Source organism: Pantherophis guttatus, chromosome 2, assembly GCF_059756535.1.
Source record: "Pantherophis guttatus breed Tessera chromosome 2, ASM5975653v1, whole genome shotgun sequence".
Taxonomy (NCBI): domain Eukaryota; kingdom Metazoa; phylum Chordata; class Lepidosauria; order Squamata; family Colubridae; genus Pantherophis; species Pantherophis guttatus.
Window position 1 is genome coordinate 274,602,727 of NC_142064.1, and position 15,484 is coordinate 274,618,210.

The 15,484-nt window shown below is 37.4% G+C and overlaps 1 protein-coding gene across 1 annotated transcript; it reads right to left on the reverse strand.

Annotated features, from left to right (window-relative positions):
• Nucleotides 1–1,237: 1,237 nt before the first annotated feature.
• Nucleotides 1,238–14,656, reverse strand: LOC132709247 (vomeronasal type-2 receptor 26-like). Its single transcript, XM_087888185.1, has 4 exons — nucleotides 13,793–14,656; nucleotides 11,211–11,423; nucleotides 4,648–4,774; nucleotides 1,238–2,988 (listed from the first exon to the last, which is right to left on the reverse strand). The coding sequence occupies exons 1-4, from the start codon at nucleotides 14,522–14,524 to the stop codon at nucleotides 2,084–2,086; spliced, it is 1,977 nt and encodes a 658-aa protein (XP_087744311.1). The 5' UTR covers nucleotides 14,525–14,656; the 3' UTR covers nucleotides 1,238–2,083.
• Nucleotides 14,657–15,484: the final 828 nt, after the last annotated feature.

Here is a 15,484-nt window from a genome sequence, read left to right on the forward strand (position 1 = left end):
GGTCGCCATTTTAAGCTTTAAGGAATACAAGATTATTGACATTGACAGGCTCAGACTTAACCTAGACAAGACTGAATGGCTGTGGGTATTGCCTCCTAAAGACTATGTTGACTGTCCATCCTTGGTTCTGGGGGTGGGGAGAACTTGTCCCCCTCAGAACGGGCTCGCAACTTGGGTGTCCTCCTAGACTCATAGCTAAGATTAGAGCAATATCTGACAGCTGTGGCTAGGGGGACCTTTGCACAGGTTCGCCTGGTGCACCAATTGAGACCCTGCTTGGATCGGGAGGCTCTCCTCATGGTCACTCATGCCCTTGTCACCTCACAGTTAGATTATTGCAAAACGCTCTACATGGAGTGACCCTTGAAAAGTGTTCGGAGACTACAGTTAGTCCAGAACGCAGCTGCGCAAGCTGTCGTGGGTGCACTTAGGTACACCCACATTACACCAATTCTCCGCAACCTGCACTGGCTCCCTATTGTTCTCCGGTCACAATTCAAGGTGTTGGTTATTACCTTTAAAGCCCTACATGGCTCAGGGCCAGGTTATCTTCGAGACCGCCTTCTACCGCATAGCTCCCAGCGACCGGTAAGATCCCACAGAGTTGGTCTCCTCTGGGTCAGGTCAGCTAAACAATGCCGGCTGGCAGGCCCGCGGGAGAGGGCCTTTTCTGTGGCTGCCCCACCTCTCTGGAACCAGTTACCACCTGACGTCCGGACCCTCCCCACACTGTTGGCCTTCCGAAAAGCGGTGAAGACCTGGCTTTTCCGGCAGGCCTGGGGCCGTTGGTCTCGCTCTTGCGATCCGGTGAGATCCGGCCATGAATGGTATGAATGAGTTTTAATGTTTTAACGTTTTAATTTTAAAATGTTTTTTATTAGGATTTTAAATGTATTGTGAGCCGACCTGAGTCATTATCTAAAAAATGGTTTGTTATCAGTGTGGGAGAGAGTGAAAGAAAAACATTATTTGAATATTCCAATCTGGCTTTCTACAATAGAAGCAGTGACATATCCCAATATTGTGAACATGGGGAATATTGTGAGATATAAAGACATTCTGACAGATCGGAGAGAGCCGAAACAAAAACAAGAACTAGAGAGTCAAGGGATCGAGATAGATTGGTATACAAGATTGCAATTACAATCAAGATATGAAGCAGGTCGTAGACAATATGACTTTAACTTGGGAAAATCAGAACTGGATGAAATATTGACAGGAACAGATGAGAAAATGATTAAGAAACTCTATAATTATTTATTGTGTATTAGTTAGAAGACGAAGAAGTAAAAGTAACAATGATAGCATGGGCAAAGAATTTTGGATACACCATAGAATTGGATAAATAGCAACAACTTTGAGTAAGAAATTATAAATTAACAATGGCAACAGCCTATAAAGAAAACCTGTATAAGATGTTTTATAGATGGCATGTGCCACCAGAAAGATTAGCTAAGATGTTTAAAGATAAATCAGCTAAGTGTTGGAAATGTCACCACTTGCCGGGATCATACTATCACATGTGGTGATTGTGTAAAAAATCAAAATAATATTGGATGAAAATACAAACATGGTTAGAGGGAATGTTGCAGCAACATATAGAGTTAAAAGCAGAGATATTCTTACTGGGAATTTTACCAGAGAATTATAGTAAAGAAGATACATTTAATTTAATTTAATTTATCGAATTTCTATGCCACCCAACTTCCAAGGGACTCTGGGCGGCTAACAGCAAAAAAATAATACACCAAAGAACATACATATTTGATTATTCATATAATAACAGCGGCTAGAATTGTATTTGCACAAAACTGGAAAGAAGATAAAATCCCATTGGAAGGAGAGTCTTATTTCTGAGCTTGTTCATTCCTGGATGTATGACAAATTCTATTACTAATTGGTTTATTTTACTAATTGATGATTATGTTGGAATTTAATGTCATTAACATTATACTCTTCATATGTTTATTTCCTTCAGTTTTAAATAGCCTTAATTGTCACATTGATTCAAAGGAAGAATACAAAACACCAATAACTGCAATGAAAAAATTAAATGTGATAAGCCTAAGAAACAATTTCACTGTCATTTCTCTACTTTTATCATGAGATGTTCCTTAGTGTTTAGATCTGGCCTCAGGATAATAATGAAGCACTTTGGGAAGAAGATGCAGCCCAGCAGTCCAGCACTGGAGGCCAAGATGGAGAAGACCTGAACAATCACCATGGACTTTCCTTTGGTGCTCAGGTAGGTGGGCAAGAAGGAGATCCAAACACTGCAGAAGACCAGCATGCTGAAGGTGATCAGCTTGGCTTCATTGAAGGCCCCAGGGAGATTCCTGGCCAGGAAAGCTACAGAGAAGCAAATGGCAGCTAGGAAACACATATAGCCAAGGACAACATAAAACATGGTGACAGAGCCTTCATTGCATTGAAGGATGATCGCTCCATGCTGGGAGTGGAGGTCAGAGTCAGGGAATGGGGGAGAAATTGCCAGCCATAAAGCACAGATGAAAATTTGGCCAGCAGAACCAGAAAGGATGATGGAGTTGGCCAAGCTCTTCCCCAACCATCTTCTCATTTTATTCCCAGGTTTTGAGGCCAGGAAGGCCAGCACCACTGTGATTGTTTTGGCCAACACAGATGACACAGCTATTGAGAAGACAATGCTGAACACCATTTGTCGGAGAAGACAGGTGGCTTTCCTTGGTCGTCCAATGAAGAAAAAGGAGGACAAGAAGCAAAGCAAAAGGGAGACCAGGAGGATGTAGGAGAGGTCCCGGTTGTTGGCTTTGACAATGGGAGTTTCTAGGTATTTAAGGAATATGATTAAAATGAATCCTGTGAATAGGAACAAGAGTAGGGCAATGGACACCAGGATGATGCCCAGATGTTCTTCATAGGAGAGGAAGGTTATTCTTTTCGGGATACATTGGACTCTGCTCTCGGTTGGATATTGATCATCTGGGCACTTGGTGCATTTTTCAGTATCTGAGAAAAGAGAAAGTAATATTTCTTTTCTTTTCACCTTTCAAGAAAGATCTTCTTTGGATGTCAGATGATATTGACCAACCATGGCAGGTGCCAATATTGAAAAACCCAAAGGGGCAGGTTGACAATACTAACTGTGACTGTGTGATCATCCCACTAACTTTATATCATGTTAGGACGGAATGCCCCCTCAGAAGGTTCTCTGGATCTCTGCTTGAAATACATCATCTCAAGGGCATTGCTGCCCAATGGCTAAATGGTCCACATATCCAGCAATAGGTTTAGCCACTCTAGTAACTGTTCATACATAATTTAATTTTATTCATAATTGTACCCATCATTCCTATTATGCATTTTTTAAATAATTTACTGCTCTGCTGTTTTATACTTTGATGCACATTTTATATGCTCTTTCTGCTAACTTTCTGTATTAATGCTGTATTCTGTTACACCGTATGAAATAAATACAATTGCATAGTTGGTTCTCTTTTTTCCCTGATTTCTGTTTAGATTGGTTTCCTTTTAATAGCAATATGGAAATACAGCTTTCCTATTAGAACCACAACTATATCCCTTTTTTGTTGCTGTTGTAACTATTTGTATTTCATTATTTAGAGGACATCTCCATACTGGCAAGAAAAGAGAAATTTCCTCTGGTGCATGTTGACTTGTATGATCCACCATGGTCTTCTATCTCTTCCTGCCTCATCCCTCAAAATCTTTTTCTTATTCCTCCCTTTAGGGAAGAAATTGGGAACCCTGAAAATTGAGAACCACAAAATTGTTAACCTTAGATGTCTCTTTTTAAATGCACATTTAAAAATGTGCATTTTAGGGAGGATTTTTTATCAGGTTCGCCTGATTCGCCAGTTGCGTCTCTTTCTGGATCAGGACTCCTTACGCACAGTCACTCATGCCCTCGTCACCTCCCTCCTGGACTATTGTAATGCTCTCTACATGGGGCTCCCCTTGAGGAGCACCCGGAGGCTCCAGCTGGCGCAGAGTGCCGCCGCGCGGGTGGTAATGGGAGCGTCATGGCGCTCCCATGTGACACCTCTCCTGCGTGAGCTGCACTGGCTCCCGGTGGTCTTCCGGGTGCGCTTCAAGGTTTTGGTTACCACCTTTAAAGCGCTCCATGGCTTAGGACCTGGTTATCTACAGGACCGCCTACTACCACCAATAGCCTCCCACCAGCCAGTACCCTCTCATAGAGAGGGACTCCTCTGGGTGCCGTCAACCAAACAATGTCAACTGGCGGCCCCTAGGGGGAGAGCCTTCTCTGTGGGGGCACCTACCATCTGGAATGAGCTCCCCCCAGAGATACGGAGGATCCCGGATCTGCGCACCTTCCGCTGCGCTGTGAAGACCTTTTTATTCCATCAAGTGGGCTTGGTCTAATCTCCTCCCTCTTTTAATATGTAAATTTTAATCTGTTTTTAAACTATTGGGGTGTTTTAATCTGTCCGGGCCAAAATGATTTAATTTGATTTTATCTGATTTTTTAATTTTTTTGTATTTATGTATTTTATTGTTTGGCTGTTCACCGCCCTGAGTCCTTCGGGAGTAGGGTGGTATACAAATCAAATAAACTAAACTAAACTAAACATTGATCAAAATGCTCTGGATGAATCTAGTAGCCTTTTCTTTGGCGTCACTCACCTTCCTGAGTGGAGATGGTCCCTTTTGGACAAGGAATACAGTCATAGCAGCATACTGGCTCTCCTTTTCGAGCTTGCTTGAAAAATCCAGGATGACAATTTTCCACACATTTGGACCGAGGCAAAGACTAAGCAGGAAAACCAGGAATACCAAACAAAATATGTTAGAACTAACCCTTAATGAAAAATGGAGGTAGACATGAACATTAGTCAGCTAGTTGCTGGACTTCACTTAGGTAAAAAAGAACGTTTTAAGTAACTCTCAATGTTGCAGGAGATACAACTACTGACAGATTCTTCATTTAATTTCTCCCTTTTGCTGCTAGAATATCTCTTTGCAATACAGGACATTTCTACTTAATAAATTCTGGACCTAAGCAATTGAGAAATGATTTAACCATAAAGTGACAATTAGTGTCACATACATACATACATACATACACACACATACATACATACACATACACATACACATACATTCATACACATATATAAATACAACCATATGATTATATTACCATGCACTACTCCTTTCTTCATTTACCCATGAATTTAAAGTGAGATGCTGTATTCATATTAAAGTTTAGAATGAAATTTATTCTAAAAAGTTTATTGTTTTTTTTTTTAATTTTACTAAATTTATTAAAATAGAATAAAACTGTGATGAAGAAACGTGTGACCGGTTGGAACTGGAAAGATTTCTTCTGGACTACATGTATCATTGCAAGGCCATCCCCATTCAAAAGTGGTCCAGAACCACCTCCAATAAAGGAAAACTTCATTACAAATTTGGGTTGTCATCTGTTCTTTGTTTATTTTTATGTTTATTTGCTAATTTTATATGGCCATCATGATGGTGAACTAAGACTAAAACTGACTGCCTAGTTTCTAGAACTACAGTGAGATGAAATGGAGGTTAGTCATGAGAATAGAGCTGATATTCAGCCGGTTCGGACTGGTTTGGGTGAACCGGTAGTAGCCATCTGCGGGTGGGTCTGCCCACCCACCCAGGCGCAATCCTGTCCTATATCGCTGTGGTTTTGATGTTGCACGAATGCGTGGACATTGCACGTGAGTGAATTGCCATGTTGTTTGATGTCTCACGCATGTGGAGCGCACACTCACATTTCCGGTGCTGGGTGAACTGGTGGTGACAGAATGTGAAGCCCACTTCTACATGAGAACATGACCCTCAAAAATCAGGCATTTTTTGCTGTATCACATGTGACATGAATATGAACCCTCTGACAGGGTCAAGCAAGGTTTTCAGAAAAAGGTTTTTTTCTGTTGAACAACCACCATTAGGAGACACCAGTTAGCATGAAAAGACAGAGCTACATTTATTATTGGTTAAATATGGAGTCTCCTTTTTTCCAGAAGACTTAAGGTAGCTGACAATCAAGATAAACAATTACATTCAAGGATGTTTCATATGAAGTGATAAACTAAAGGCCAAATCTAAGTAACTCTCCCCCGCCAAAAAAAAAAATTGTCCTTCATTTCTTCCAAAATGAGGAAGGGCTTTTCTTCAGGTCAATCCTTTTTTTTAAAAGTTTTTTATTAATCATTCAAAATTAAAAACATCGGACATAGATATGACATCACTGGTTCTAAATATCTTCAAATACTTTAAACTAATACAAATTATATTAATTTTAATATTATAACATAGTTCTTTAACCTTTTATGTTATTTATACATAACATCATACTAATAATCTATATGATATTTCTATACAATTATACATATTTGTCTATTAATCTATACCTGTACCTATCTATGCAATTTACATACATATTTACCTATCATAACGTATATATTTCTCATCTAACATTACACTTTTGTCTCAGCTATCTTCCTTTTATCTAGCCATTCGTAAAAAAATTTCCAGATTATATAGTACTGTGTTTCACATTTATCCTTGAGCTCCAAGGTAAGTCTATCCATTTCTGTGCAGTTAAGAATTTTTAATATTATTTCCTCTTCAGTTGGGGTATCTTTCTCTTTCCACTTCTGAGCAAAGGCTATCCATGCCGCTTTGAGTATATGCAGTAATAGATAATTTATATCTTTCTTATATTTACCCTCTGTCTTTCCCAAGAGGAAAAATTCCAGCTTAACTTCTATTTTATTAATAAAATTTCTTCAAGCCAATTCTTTATTAAATTCCAATATTTTTTTGCCTTTGGGCATTCCCACCACATTTGGTAGAAATCCCCCATATATGGTAGAAATTGGGTCAATCCTTGTTTCAGTGCTTCACTTTTCTGCATCACGTAACATCAGAACAGTCATTATGATTTCTTTTGAATGGAAAGCTTTGGACCTTCTCCCTAGGAGCAGAAGGCCTTTTCTTCTATCCCAAGGCATGAAAGACAAGTATGGAAAATTCTGACCAGTATGATCTATTTAAAAATATAAACTTGCCCAGCCATGATAAGCTAAACCTGAATGCCAAAGCATATTTCCCAATGGTGTCAACAGGAAGCATGTCTAGTCTTGATTAGAGTTATCCTTGCCTCTTTCACTTCACTGGGAACCTGGGCTAATCTTAGGCAAGGAAATAAGATAGGTTGATGCTATCAGCACTTAAATCTCCAGTAGATATACATAATCTGTATATCTGTTTTATACAGATACCAGTTGCACAGGGAACACAAAATAGCCATATGTCCAGCCGATTGATATCACAGCGGGAACGGACTGGAAAATAGCGGGCCACGCAAAATCCAGCCAGATGAACCACTGGTGGGAGGCTTTCAAGCCATAGCCATCTTGTAGGGATGGTGAAGAAAGGAGAGGTGTTTTGTGGACCGCGAGGAATTGGCAATTTCCTTGCTGGAACAGGAACAGCTCTCCCGAAGCGGCAGTGGGGGCGGCGACCATCTTATGTTGGCCGCTTTGAAGCTGGGACAATTGGACCGAAGAATTGAGCAGAAATGGCATTTGGATGGAGTGCCAGAACTGGGTGAGATAACTGCCAATTTAAGCTAAGAAAAACGGGAATTGAAGTCTTAAAAGAATCCCTGAATTTGGATTAGTGGCTATCTGGCACTTGGGGAGAAAAAACACAAATGCAGAAAAAAGAGAAAGCGTGGACTATAACATAAAGAATCTAAGAGAAAGTCTTGGATTTGGAAAATTGGGAAAAAGCAAAATGTTTTTAAAAGGGAATAAACGATGTTTGGAAGAAAAATAACAAATTATAAGAGGTTTTGAAAAATTACTGAATATTTTGATAAACAATTGGATTTAAAAGACTATTTTGCAACATGTAGAAACTGAGAGTGCCATCTGCTGGAGAAAAGAAAAAGTACTGTGATACTGTATTCAAATAGAAGCAGCTGTTTGAAGAACAAAGGAATATTTTAAGAAGAAAAGGAGAAAAGGAGATTTAAGAAAATTACATAAATTTAAATTTAAACGTTTAAGGAGTGACTGTGTTTTACATCTAGGTGGTTGTTTTATTTTCCTTCTCTTCTGGAAGACAGCTTCATAATGGGATTTGACTGTTGCTGAATTTGAATAATAATGAATAATTGAGAATAACATTTTAATTTTAAAGAATAAAAGGAATAATCAAAGAAGGAAAGAAGCAAAGAAGCGGAGATACAAGAAAACTATATAGATCTTAAATTCTGGTTAAGTTCATAGAGAAATAATTGGGGAGGTATTAAATTGTTACAAAATGGAGTTGCAGACGTATGAAGAGTTACTTTTTATGCTTAAAAGCATGCGTGAATCTTTAATAGGCCAAAAAGAAATGGAAAATTCATTTTAAAATACAGAAAAAGAAAAGGAAGAGGAGTTGGAAGAGAAAAATTTAAATGAGAAGCAAGAAATTAATAATGTTGAAGAGCAAGTATTAAAAAATAGAAATCAGATAGAAAATTTCACAGAAATGTTTGGGAAAGTTAAAAGAGCAGAGAGGAAAGGGGAAAAATCCCCCCTAAAACAGAAACAGACAAAAGGCAAAAAGGAGAATATCTGGAAGAGACAAGGGAAAACTTTAGTAAGGGAAGTTCAAACAACACAACAAAAAAAAAAGATAAAAGGAGCCAGAAGAAGAAATGTAACATATATAAAAAGAAGAGGAAAAAAAGAGAATTGAGAAATTAGAGCAAGATAAACGGTCGTGCAATAAACTATTAGAAAGAGGGATGTTAAAAAGATTTCGAGATGATGGTTAAAAATGAGATGATGAGGTAAACATTAGCAAATATACATAAAATAGATTAATAAATGGGAATGGGAAAGTAGACAATATAATAATAATGGTGTTTTTTAAAGCTTTTTAAATTAGAATGAAATTTTAATTGTTATAGTAGTGGCAAGAGAGAAGAAGTATAGGATACACTCAGGGCCGGATTTAGATGAAAAGAGGCCCTAGGCTATTCCACTTATGAGGCCCTTTTACCTATAGTGAAAGTGTAATTTTAATTTTGCTAACAATTTGAATGTAGGCCCCTCTTGATCTTGAGGCCCTAGGCTGAAGCCTAGTTAGCCTATAGGAAAATCCGGCCCTGGATACACTGTGATGTTAGCTAGATGAAAGCATTAATGAATTGATAAAGAAATATGTGAGAATAACATGGCAGAAATTGAAAAAATAAGATATGATGGAAAATGATTATAAGTGATTATATGATAAAGATAAATGAAGCCCAGCTTCTGTGACCTAGAGGTGGAGCTCTTGCCTCACAATCAAGAGGTTGGAAGTTTGATCCTACGTAGGGGCAGATGTAGGTAACTCTCTTAATCTGAATAGAATTTGTTTACATTAATTTCTAATAGACTGAAATGTGAAAATAGGTAATGGGACAATACTATTAATTTTGATAACAATGTAATTAAAATGAATATTTAAAATGTTAATTGTATAGAAAATAATAATGTTGAAAACATGAAAATGTTTCTTTTTGCAAAATTGAAGAAATAGAATATGTTGGTGATAAACCACATCAGATGGAAAGGGGAAAATAGATAATTTAATCATATTATTAATTTTGATAATAAAGTAAATTAAGATGACTGTATTATTATTAATGAATGAGAAAAAGGAATTAGAGAGACTCTTCCGGAAATGAAGAAAGATGGTAAACAACTGGAGCAATTGTCATTGAGAAGAAATATAAGGCGCAAAGTGATGTTATTCAAATATAAAATTGAAAATGATAAAAAATAATGGAGGGGGGGATTAATATGGAAGAAGTTGAAATAATAAGATATGGAGAAAAATAACCAAGGAAATCTCAAAACTAATCAATACCTAGGTGGCCATACTTGCAGATTCAATCTAGGTACAAAAAAGATAAGAAAGAATTTGGCATTGAGATGAAAACAAATAGATTAGACAAATTACTGACAGGCCCAGAAAAAAAAAAGTATTATCCAGATTATATAACTATTTATTAGAATTCAATAGGGCGGAAGAGGTAGTAAAAGAGCCAATGATAGCGTGGGCCAAAAATATTGGATATAATATAAATTTGGATGAATGGGAGACAATCTGGAATAGAAACCATAAATTAACATAAATTAGCGGCAACATACAAATAAAATCAATATAAAATGTTATATAGATGGCACCTAGTGACCACGTGATTAGCAAAAATCTATCCAAATGTAAGCCCCAAGTGTTGGAAGTGTGGATGTCACCAAGATACCTTCTTTCATATGTGGTGGTCCTGTCCCAAAGTGAAAAGGTATTGGAGAAAAATTCAGAATTGGCTACAAGAAGTAATTAATGAAAAAAATGAATTGATACCTGACAAATTTCTCCTGGGAATACTAAATAGCCTATGCCCAGTATTGGAAAGGAAAGGATATACCATCAGAGGAACATATTATTCAGAAAGTTCTAGAATGTGCCGAAATGAACAAATTAACGTTAGAATTGAACAAGAAAGAAGACTCAGAATATTATACAATGTGGGATGATTGGTACAGGTGGATTGATAATCAAGTAAAGAATAGATAAAAGTTAATACAAATTTTAAGATGCATATAGGAATACGGAAGGATGAAATGTAAAGATAGAATCAATCTAACCTGTGTATAAAAATAACACTGTCTGATTGATTGTATTGTATTGTAATATAATAAATTTCAATAAAATTAAAAAAAAAAGATATGGAGAAAAATGATAAATTTGGGATAAAGGATTACACAAAAGAGATAAATATTGGAAAAAATAAGAAGATTAAGAAGTATTATAATGATGATTTTGATTATGTATATGATGTATAAGATGTGAACTCTGTTCATAAAATATGTATGATGAAAGAATTTAAAAAAAAAAAAAACAATAGCCATACGTCTTAAAGCATTATCACCTAGCAACCCGTATAGGACACGGCTGAATCAATTTGAAACAGTGTTCTATATTACAGCATCCGAAAGATACCTTGCCAATTGTACTGAAGCGTCCCAAGCCTTTTAAGAAAATTATAAGGGTTCTATTCCCCACATTCAATTCTCCCTGTATTGGTGCATAGGCTTAGCCACTTGAAAAGTCTCTCAAGGCTTTGGAAAACAGAGAAAAGACACCAATGTTTCACCCACCTTATTGAGCAACTTTAGCTGTGAAAGAGCATCTGGATTGATAGTAAATCTCTGTCTTTCAAAACTCCCCACTTGCTTTCTAACGGGATCCTCCCTGGACAGAACTATTAAGCTTATGATGTTCAGATCTCCTGCCACATCACCATTTTGGTCCAAGTACAGTTTCATGTGGGAAAGATTGCAAAACTCATTCTTCTTCAGAAATGGATGGAACTAGAAGAGAAATATCCAGGAATGTTAAAAGCAGAAACCTTGGTTTTTCTATCCCATGATGTTGTTGTTGTATTTTCAGATTTGAGTCTTTCTGCTACAGTTGTCTCACTTGCAAATAACCTGAGTTAGGACTACAAGTGTTATCACTGTCCTCAAAAGGGAAAAAGAAAGGTCCAGCAAAATTTGTCAATCATGTAAATATTGATAAAATAAATAATTGATGAAATTGCTAGGGTATATGGAGCATTCTAAACTGGATCACATATAAATTGAACAAACAAATGAAAAGTTAATTCATAAAGCCCTTGAAATCAAGGGGAGATTCTGGCTGAATGAAAACCATCCTAAAAGGCGGAAGAATTTTACAGCTGATCCCTTGAACCAATCCCTTCACTGATTGTTTTAATGCAAAACAGCCATCACTTAGAGAAGATTTAACTGGGATTCCTGCAGACAGAAAGGGTTATGCTGTATCAGTGATGGTGAACCTTTTTGGCATCAAGTGCCCAAACCAGAGCACACGCCACAGCCCGAGAAACTCGAAGACCAGCTGGCCGGCATACACAAGAGGCGGCCACCTGGTTTTCTGGTTTCCAGCAAGCACATGTGCACTGGCCAGCTGGTATTCGGGTTTCCGGGGGTCTGGCATGCGTGAAGACTAGCTGTGTGCCAGAAATCTAAAGATCAACTGCCAGCAGTGTGCATGCCCACAGAGAGGGCTCTGCGTGCCACCTCTGACACGTGTGCCATAGGTTCGCCATCACGGTGCTAGGGTCTCCTTCAAATGTATGAACATACAACTCTAAAATGCTAATCACAAATTTATAAAGATAGGAATTTACTTAAAATGCATACATATTTTATAAAATTAAAACTGTTTAATATCAAAATATAAATGTCATGGTACCCACTCTTTGGAAAATTATCCACAAGTGATTAGATGGACCAAACTTGTTGGCCTTTATTTTTTTATTGAAAAGTTTTACAAAAAATAAAAATTCCCCCCCATATTCCCCCCACCCCTTCTCTCCCCTCCCCCCACCCTCCCCCCCTGACTTCCAGAGCAAAATACAAGGTGTTTCATTTAACAATCATAAACTAGATTAACCTACTTATCCTCGGACTACTAACTCCCCCCCTGAAACCTTAACTCCACTATAGATAACAAAATACTTCTAATACTTAACATTCATTCATAAGCTATTAGATATTTTCTTCTCTGATACTTATTTTGAATATAGTCAATCCATCTTCTCCATTCCGATACATATCTTTTTTGTGTATAGTCCTTCAAGTACGCTGAGATTTTCGCCATTTCTGCTAGGTTTGTTACTTTCAATATCCACTCTTCAATAGTAGGCAAAGAGTCCTTCTTCCAATATTGTGCTACCAACAGCCTAGCTGCTGATATTAGATTCAAAATCAACTTAGTCTCTGATACTGTACAGTCCATAGTTATACCCAATAGGAACAATTGAGGAGTAAATTTCAACCTTCTTTTCAGAATATTCTGCATCACCCACCGAGATTTTTATCCAAAATGCCTTGATTTTCTTACATATCCACCATATATGATAATAGGTTGCATCATTACATTCACATCTCCAGCATTTATCTTGCAAATTAGGATACATACATGATAATTTTTTTAGGATCTAAGTGCCATCTATAAAACATTTTATAAAAATTCTCTCTCAAATTTTGTGCTTGCGTAAATTTAACATTTCTGACCCAAATTTTTTCCCACATTTCCATCATCACTGGTTCCTGAAAGTTTTGTGCCCATTTTATCATACAATCCTTAACCAATTCTGTTTCTGAATCTATTTCCAATAATGCATTATACAACCTTTTAATATGCATCTGGCTTTGATCTCTAATCTGTTTCACCAGATTTTCCTCATTTTGCATAACACCAAATTTTTGATCTTCCCTCCATCTAGCTTGAAGCTGACCATACTGAAACCAAGTATAAATTATCCCTTTTTCTTTTAATTCATCTAAAGATTTCAATTGCAACTTACTCCTTTCCAAAAAAAGAAGCTCTTTATAAGTAATCACGTTTATTTTTTGTTCTATACTTATATTTTCTATTGCATGTCTGGGATTTGCCCATATGGGTATCTTATAGTTTAGCTTGTATTGGTACTTTTTCCAAACCCTCAACAATGCATTTCTGAGTATATGACCCTTAAACACTTTATCCACTTTTTTTTTCATATAACAAATAAGCATGCCATCAATATAACAAATCATAACAAACTTGTTGGCCTTTTGAAGCACAAAAAGGTTAAGATAGTTTCCTTTTCTCCTTTGTATTCCTTATCCAAAGAAAGTAAGTTTGATGGATCTTAGTCAGGACCCCATACCTGCCATGGCTGCAGCCTTTGAGTACCCAGCTTCTCTTCTCCCTCTTTTCTTCTCCTTTTGGATATGGAGGAATACGCAGCATTCAAGACATGGGCCAGAGTATTCATCAAAGAGTAAATATGGTAGTTATATCGGTACGAAATCCAATTTCTTTCCATTTTGGTCTTCAGTGGAGATTTCTGAGTACATCTTCTCCGGCCTTTGACAGAAATGATGTCTTCTGAAAAAGAACAGAGAAAAGATTGATCTCCAAACTGTGGTTGCACAGAGAGATCTGGTTCGAAGGAACTGTCATTTTGCCTTTTTCTCCATTGTAAGCCATAGGTCCAAACACTATGGACATATTTCAGGAATACGTGTCTTTTTATTTGCGATTCCCCAAGGCCTGCAATTATCCAGACTTTCCCTTCAATGGGTTCTGGCAAACTTTTAAGTGTTGAATGGAAAAGATGAATTCTGTCCCAAACAGAAAAATACTCTACGATGTGAACAAAGACATTGACTTGTCTCCACTTGGAAATGGCATCCCTGAGGGGTCCTGTATGTCCAGCTGTTGAAAATTGTTGTGATATAACAGCACAAATTCCATTCCTGACCAGCATAGGACTCAATGTCCTCATGGAATTCTCTCCCTTCTCTGTGTCTGAAGCAAAGAGACCAATCAAGGTCCATCTGAAATGGAGGAGCAGTTGGACAATTCCTGGGTAGTGGAACCCTTCTTTGGGGAGCATCCGGTAAAAAAATGAGAATTGACTTTTATCACTCAGAGCCTCTGAAACAATGTTATAACTGATCTGAAAAAGCAATAAAGAATGCTGTCATTATTTCAATAAATCCAATTTTTTTCTCATCAAGGTATTAGAATATTGTATTCCTGATTAGCTAATATTACAGACAGAATTTTAGCAAGACCAGATAAAAAATACAAGAAAAGAAAGGAAGTAATAAAAAAATAAGAATAAAGAATGCAAATGATATTTCTTGCTCACTCCCTTTTTTTCTGAAATCAGACGCACATTTGCAGATTCAACTGAATTGTTTTGTTCAAATAAAGAGCCATATTTTATTTAAGATTTTTAAATTCTGTCCACAAAGGTTATATGTTGTTTTAATGTAAGGATTTTGACCTTCTCCTTATTTTCACAGGTGTGCAGTAGAAGCCCCCAAAGCAACGGGGATGGTGTCATGAGATGATAGGGCTGCTTTGCTGCTTTTCCCCTCCCCAGTATCAATCCCATCCATCACTAGACAATATACCTACACTGGCCACAGAGGAAAGCAACTCTTGAATGCCCTAGAATGGATATGGTTGAATTTATTGCTTACCCACCCTACCGATTCACTCTTTTTACTAGATAGAAAGGCACACACACAAACCTGTGGGACTTTGTAGGTGTCTGCTAATGTTGACATCTGGATGGAGATGTCCCTGACAGCTGCATCAACAAGAGCCAAAAGGTTGTCCTTCCTTCCACAGCTGTAGTTGGGAACATTGGCTTCTCCAGTGGAGAGCATGTCCAGCAAGGCATCTGAAGTGCCAATAGTGTTCAGATAGTTGTCATGGATGTTGTAGCCAAATGTGAGATTTTGCAGGAGCTGGGAATTCTTATTGACCACTTGAATAGTGAAAATAAAGCGTAGCATTTTAGACCGATCAGAAGATATGCTACTGTAAAAGAATGTTCATTTTT